This window comes from Opisthorchis viverrini, assembly GCF_000715545.1.
Source record: "Opisthorchis viverrini unplaced genomic scaffold opera_v5_63, whole genome shotgun sequence".
Classification (NCBI taxonomy): Eukaryota; Metazoa; Platyhelminthes; class Trematoda; order Opisthorchiida; family Opisthorchiidae; genus Opisthorchis; species Opisthorchis viverrini.
The window spans coordinates 1545773-1553320 of NW_008751719.1; the positions used below are offsets into that span (position 1 = coordinate 1545773).

Here is a 7548-nt window from a genome sequence, read left to right on the forward strand (position 1 = left end):
GGCCGCAAGTCTACGTCTACTTACCACTAGTGAAACCGCTGCACACCGAAATCCCGCTTACGGTATGGGCGGTTTACCAATCGAACTTGTTCTCCGTCACACATTCTCCACACGTGCACCAGTGAACCCATTTTGTGAAATCCACAGTGGATCGCACCTCGGTGCCGTCGTGACACCCCGGTGTGCCCTCACACAGGTCGTTTACGTACTTGGTCTGACTAAATCCCTTTATGTTCTGCATCCGTGTACATTTGTTTTTTTACGTAAACGGACGATTTGAGTATCTGTCCCATTGTAGGAGTTGGGCAAAGGGTTTATTTATCAGTGGCGCTGACAGAATGACAACCTGTTAGGGAGGCACGTAGCAAATCACATATGGAGTGCTAGCAGCTTTGGCATTTCAGCTGGTAGATCATTCGTCATGCAAACAAGAAGTCAGAAGTGTGAGTACACCCAGCAGTGTCTTCTCATCTATGTATATTCGGACACATGGCCACGACATTTTCAAACCCTTTTCTATTATGTATCGATCCGCCCTACTTGAGTAAGTTCTTATTGCTGTTCTGTGGGGGGATGAGAACCACGAAGGTCATAGGCATCCACGAACCAACTAAAAACATCGTTCAGCTGTAACACCCTTTCGGTGCCTAACTGTCATCCCACCTGAAGGAATCATGAGGGCCGGGATACTGCGAGGTTGCCCAAGCCTAGACAAGAGAAGTCGAGATCCAGAGGTCGGATTCGTACTGAGTCATTTCACGATCCAACAACGTAAAAATCGACCACAATTAGTGGGGTAGACTTCATTGGATGAGGTCAAACTGAACAGAGAAGAAAGCATTTATGGACCGCGCAGCAGCGGAGCCCCAGACGAGAGCGATATCAGTGGGCAGAACGAGACAACCATCAGGCCATTCTTCAAGAGAGACAACGGATATCAACCAGCTGTTGGTGGCCATTTTTATCTCGGTGTTTAGGATCGTGCTAGAACGATCCATCCGCAGACTGTCACAAGCGGATGCTAACACAACAGACCCCCAAGAACCCCAGTGTGCGGGCCTTTAACCTGGAAGAATGAGAAGTGCGTCTAGAAACCAATTCTTCGGGTCATTTAGCTCGAACGAATAAATCTTTAAGTTTGGATTTCAAATGACTCGATATACCCGTAACTGGTGCTCTTTTACAATCGAGCATGACTACTCAGGATTCACTTTGCGTTTGCTTTCGCTGATGGGTGACCATATTCGACCGTAAACTTTTGGAATACCAGTGTATATAATCGAGCATGACTACTCAGGATTCACTTTACGTTTGCTTTCGCTGATAGGTGACCATATACGACCGTAAACTGTCTGTCGGGCATTTCCACTTTTGGAATACCAGTGTATACTCACTGTAATCGTCATTGCCGCTAGTTCCATCTGAACCAGCGAAATTTCCCTTTGATAGGAGCGTTGCTGCTCCCTAGTGTTGACCCGTAGTGCGACAGCCAAGTCGAATGTCTTAACTGAACAATGGAAAACCACATGCTTCGCTCTTAGAAGCAGAGGTCTGGTCACAGACTCGAAGGTCAACCTTCTTGAGATGGTTTTGGTACACCACTACAAGCTGCACTGCACACTAACGGTAGTTTACGTATGCTGTCCGACCAACTAAATGGGCACTTTTTTGTTGATTATCGCATATTCAGTCTTCTTGCAAAGGTAAAATGGACCTTTAAGATATGATGGCTAAATAGGCACTTTTTTGTTGATTATCGCTTGTTCAGTCTTCTCGCAAAGGTAAAATGGACCCTTAAGATATGGTGCGATCTAGAAGTAGAACTTATATTAACTAGAAGACAATGCGTCCACACTTTCCATGCCGACAGCGAGGCTGAAAATGAGTAATTGCTGCGTTTAGTGTTTGCAGTGGACATGTTTCACTTTGTCAAGGACCGGAGCCTGCATAGGCTAGTCTGTACTAACGCATACAGACACTGGACTTTTGTCTTGTGGCTCAACTATCGTGCATATTTCTGGCCTTACCGGGTTGTCTGACTTGCAGGACGAGTTTGCCACTACTCCACAGTGGACTCCTTGAGACCGCTGTGGTTCACTTACAGTTCGATTCTTTTGTTCTTCCCAGTAATCAGCACATACCATCACTTGCGTTTTACTTCAGGCCAAGATCTAACCAGTGTCAGCGTTTGATTGCCGCCACGTGCCGTTAATCGTTTGAAGCATGGCAGGTTCCGTAAGTCAGCATTTCAATAGCTTATTTTCGCAGAACCCAGTCGACCACAGACGTAAATGGGATCGTGCTCACTTCGAGAAGTTGGCAAATGACAGGCTGAACAATGAGCTCGAAGCGCTAAGAAATGCGCGAAAGGAAAAGGATACCGTCAAAAAAGAAAACCTGAGGGCACGCGACTACACGGTAACTTTTCTTCGATCTCTAAAACTTTGCTGTGATCCTAGATCGACTTAGAGTCGAACCTTAATAAGTCACAAGTCATCTCAAAAACCGGTCCTGGATCTTCACAGGCCGGTTATTATTGTGAAGTTTGTGACTGTGTTGTCAAGGATTCCATCAATTATTTGGACCATATTAACGGTAAAAAACACCAGCGTAATATGGGCATGTCAATGCGAATCAAGCGATCAACTTTGGAAGATGTGAAAGATCGGTACTAGCTAAACTGTGAATTAATCCCTTTTTCAGTTTCCTTTTGCACAAGCGCAGAAATGAAGAGAAGGCAGAGGAGTATAATTTGGATGAACGCATGAGACAAATCGCTGAAGAGGAAGAGAAACTTCGGGCCTATCGCAGTGAAAAGCGAAGGGAAAAGAAGCGGAAAAACGAAGAGCCAATTGATGAAGATGTTGCCGCTGTCATGGGATTTGGAGGATTCGGAAAGCGGTCGAAATGATGCTAGACCCCTCTGTCCTCACTTTCCGCCTTGTATATATTTATTTCACCCCAGTTTTATAAAAAAATAATTGTCCAAAAGTCCCTTCACTGCCATGCTGGTCTAGGTTTCCCTCTTACCAACCACATTCGAGTCTCGTATGTCGCACTTTACAAGGTGGTACGTTTTCATACGTAGTTGAACTTCGCCTGGATGATTCCAGTGTATAAATTTTGGTAGGAATCTTATCTTAAAATGAGTTTACATATGTCGCCGTTCCTAATTTATCCTCGCTTTGCAGAATGCGCTCCGCTGATCGCTTCCCGACTCTTATGCCGCACCCATAAACTTGAGGTCGTTTGCCACTGAATTCCTTATCGTTTATGGAGCCGTATGAACTTCTGGGATTAGCTAATTCGAATGAGTATTTTCCATCGGTGGTCGCGCCTACTAAAAAGAAAACGGATTTGTGTACAGAATTCCGTCTAGCGATTTGTATCATCATGCAAGCCGAACAAAGGTTTATAAGAATGCAAGACTTGGCAGAAAAACACCCGTTCGTTCATTTGCAATGCCCTTCTGGTGCCTAGTTGCCATACCACCAAGGGAAGCATGAGGGTTGAATCACTGCCAGGTCACCCAAGTGTAAGCAAGTCACGAACCTTCCGGTTGGTAAGTCCGCTCCTTAACCACAGCTATTTCGATCTCGCATTGAAAAACCAAATGTAGATAATCACAGAAATTGAACACCATACTGCATATAGAACTTACAGCGTGACACCCACTTGACAGTGAAGCTTTTAGTATGTGACTGGCATTTCGGACTACGCTGCGTCGCATTTCGTAAGTCCGACCTATGTGGATGGCTAATGGTCTGAGCCAGTAGTCCATCCGATGCATACCCTACGCATCCCATGTTTTTACTCATCTTACTTGACAGTTAATCTATTGATAATATACGCCGCTAATTTCAGAACTGTCATATCCCTCTACCTTTGGTTCAAACTGGTGAAAGTACTACCATGCTGGTCCACACACCGCATCCCACAAATTGGAATCAGTGTTAATTTATCGTATTAGTCCACCCGTAATCCTCTGTCTATGTTAGATTAACAACTGCCCTCTTGTAGGCCAATAGACACAGCGTCAGAGGGTGGGGGAACCACCGGCTGCTGTCGCCACTTGACTTGCTGTCATCTCGAAAGGAAACCCTGCTGTCATTTGGGTCAGACTGAGTCAGAGGCTAGGGGTAGGGTCCCCCCAACAAAACTCCACTGCCTACCACTTCTTTTTGGGTCAGAGGCTCAAGGTAGGGTACCGCGGCTCTTACAAGTGAGAGGTGCTGGATCAATTGATTTTCAGTTATCTGGCTGATGTGCCTTATGCATCCTTCTGCTTATTAGCAGTAAACAAAGTACTTTGCTAAATCCGTGAGATTCTTTATAGGTAGGAGCTTTCAACGTCCGGGCTCCATATCAAGTTGACAAACAAGCAGTGCTCACCAAAACCTTATACTCGCTTTGAATCGCTTACAGGGGTTTCGTGGATTGCTCGCTCCGATCAACTGAAATTATCTCTGGGCATTCCCGGTCTTCTGGGCCTCTTCCATTTCCTTAGCTTTCTGTGTCCATCAGACTTCACGGTCGGCTCGCACGCTCACTTTCACTTGTCATCCGATGATTCGTCGCGTCAATTATGTTCGGCCCGGCTGAGATTTAAGCCGTGCCACTTTTCGGTCTAAAATCGGGTACTCGAGTGAGCCTGACAGTGCCGTGCCACAGGCAAGTTTTCCAGCACTGTGCAAACAGGTGGTGATCTGGTCCCAGTTTGAATTCACATCTTATTGTGGAGCATTTGGAAAAGACCAAAGGACTATTCTGGTAAATTCGTCCAACATCCTGATTTACCTTACGTGGCTCTGAAAAACGAAGGGGGGGAGCGATTCCGGACGAGTGCGTTATCGTAATCCACAGTCAGTTAATAATCCGTGCCATCGGTAACTGATGACACTGCAACGGGTTTGAGTTTGTAGCCAGCATTGGAGAACACTATGTGGCCAGACGACTTCGGGTATTTCGAAAGTTACCACTGCACAAAAACAGCATGCGGTCAGCAAAGCTGAAGCAATCGTACCGAGTTCAATCCATATGGACCACCTAATTAACTCTCAGATGCGCTACGTCTGCCATCTTGTGCATTCAGAGCTCAGGCAACCACAATGATATCTGAGCTTTCAGATCGCCGTAACAAGGTATTCTTCGCGTCATACAACTTGTATTTGGTGTCACATACAATCAGTTGGAGCGTAAGCATACAAGACAAATAGGCGTCGGTCAAATTCCCCCTTATGAGACTCTTTCACGGACTTTGCAGACGGACCGCACAGAGTCGAGTATCAACGGGTATCCAGTCAAACAAGGATCCTTCCGCCCTGTCATATAGGGCGATACCAACCCCTGCACATCCTACCACAGCAGCAAAGGTGCGCAGTCGGTAGCGGGTGGAGAGTGTTGGAGTGTTTCTAGTACACAAAATCATCAGTGCCAAGCGAGTTCATTGTGAGTGCAAGAGCACTTTGTTGACTTGTTTGCTTCAGAGTACAGATATTGAGGGCGGACAGGTAGATTTTCGTCGAGGCTTCAAAATTGATTTCGAGATGCCTAAGGATGTTGATACCGGATGGTACTGCTTGTAAAACGAATGCAGAACGAACGGAGTCATCAAGCCCTAGTCCTGGGCCTACAAGAAGAAAGTTATTTAATGAAGTGGGAAGACGGAGAAGAGAAATTATGTGAAAGGGAAAGAAGGAAGGCGTCAGAAGTAGACCGTTTTTGCCTACCCGCTTTGCTGTATGCAGCAAGTAAGGCGCTCCGGCTGATGGTACCACGCGACGGCCGATGTGGCATGAGTTTATTTGTATGTGTGCAATTGATGGCTCATGTGAAATGGAATACTACCAGGGCGCCCGCACCTAGACGGAAGGATGATTGGGGTCCTCAACCCAGGCATGACGGCAAGGCAGCGATGTTTGGCTTTTTACGGAGCGATTCGCGCACATGTTCCAACCCCTAACCTGGAGGATGAGGATCATCTTTGCGCCGTCCGGTCATCCTCCAGCTCAGTCAAGCTCCGTGCCTCTCGACATGAAAAGCGGTGCCTATTTTTCTTGCCCCAATGGACTGCACCAATGACGCAGGTAGAGTTATAAAACCTCGTTTGTCATGCAAAAAGCACTGATATCGTGATCCTCGCGAGCAATATCAGTGGTCAGGTCGTTCATCTCAGCTCTGGGATCAAATCTAGGCGGCCGATTCGGGGTAAACGCTCGTTACACAGGCACCGTAGACGACTCCATTTTGCACACCATCAGCTGTTTCTCATCAGTACGAAATTCGTGCATGAACGTTTGTATAGCGTAACCTGACACCCACCAACTGCAAATCAACGGTGGACCCAGTTGAATCATGTAGCCGTCAGCCACCGGCGGAGGGCCACAATTTAAAACTGCCGTTCATTCTGGGGCACAATTCGGTTCCGATCACCCCATAGTGCGTGCACGCCTGACAATTCGTTTATCTTCAGGCCCTCGGAAGTCAGCAGAAAAGCGAATCAATTCACCTTTCCGAAGAACTACCATAGCTCAGCAGTATTAATCTCAGATAGCTCAAAAACTCTACAGTAAACCAATACTGTACTGGTTTTGTGTACTTGGATGAAGCATGGCAAAATGTGAAACAAGCTGTTAGTGGCGATCTTTGACTTCTCCGATATAATCGAGTGATCACTAAACATTGTTGAGACTGCTAGCGTCGACTGATGCCTGGAAGACCATACTAACAGGCAGTGAGTAAGACGGCGGACGCAAATTCCTCAAAAGCCAAATAGTGGAGAACCAAAGGAAAGTCAGATCGTTCGCGGACACCAAAGTCATTGGAGGTGGCGAATGCTTTTGGTATAGGACGGCCTGTATCCAGCCCATTAGAAAGATGGCGGGAAACCCCTCATGGAATGTGTAATAAAACTAATGGGTGCGATAGGTAGTGAGGAGAAGTACCTGTAGAGTAGTGCCTATAGACAGTTATTCCTATCTTCGAAAAGGGTATGTGGTCGCTGTGGGAAAAATACCATGGCATCAACTTGTTATGTGTGGCATCGAAGGTGCTCTCTTTTCTTGTCTTTCAAAGGCACACCGAACACTGGGAGAAACCGATCCGTGAAAGCCAATCCGGTTTTCGTCCTACAAGATGATGCATTGATCACATTTTCAACTTCCTGTAAATTCTTTAGCAGCGATACTGTTTCCAGAAACCGGTCTGGTGGTCTTCCAAAGTGTTCTTAGGGCGCGATGCACCTAGCTCGGACCGATGCTAATCTGTTTGTAACGGTCGCTCCACCTTTAGAGGTCAATCTTTTCACTAGTTCCACTTGTTTGGTGTCTTAATGAGTCAATTGGTAGGATGTGGGGCTTCCTACGCTCCATCAACCACAGGGTGTATCTTACATCACGTTGGGAATTAGTTTAAATTTCAGGGTTGCTGAGATCGTGTGTGTGGAGTGAGTAGGACATGTTTTTCCACCGGAGGTATAGTTTCTTCAGTCCATCTGATAAAGAAGTGGAGGTGATCTAAAATTAACACTTCACTTACTTCAGCTTATTG

At 46.3% G+C, this 7548-nt stretch overlaps 2 protein-coding genes across 2 annotated transcripts; one reads left to right on the plus strand and one right to left on the minus strand.

Annotated features, from left to right (window-relative positions):
• Positions 1 to 647: 647 nt before the first annotated feature.
• Positions 648 to 4563, minus strand: T265_04054 (hypothetical protein; the record flags this gene model as incomplete). Its single annotated transcript, XM_009168689.1, has 4 exons — positions 648 to 707; positions 1395 to 1502; positions 4173 to 4282; positions 4551 to 4563. 4 exons carry the CDS (start codon positions 4561 to 4563, stop codon positions 648 to 650), a joined length of 291 nt encoding a protein of 96 aa, XP_009166953.1.
• On the plus strand, positions 2269 to 2911 carry T265_13405 (hypothetical protein; the record flags this gene model as incomplete). Its single annotated transcript, XM_009168713.1, has 3 exons — positions 2269 to 2418; positions 2460 to 2668; positions 2704 to 2911. Coding segments are annotated over 3 exons (567 nt in total), but the record flags the coding sequence as incomplete, so codon positions are not given.
• Positions 4564 to 7548: the final 2985 nt, after the last annotated feature.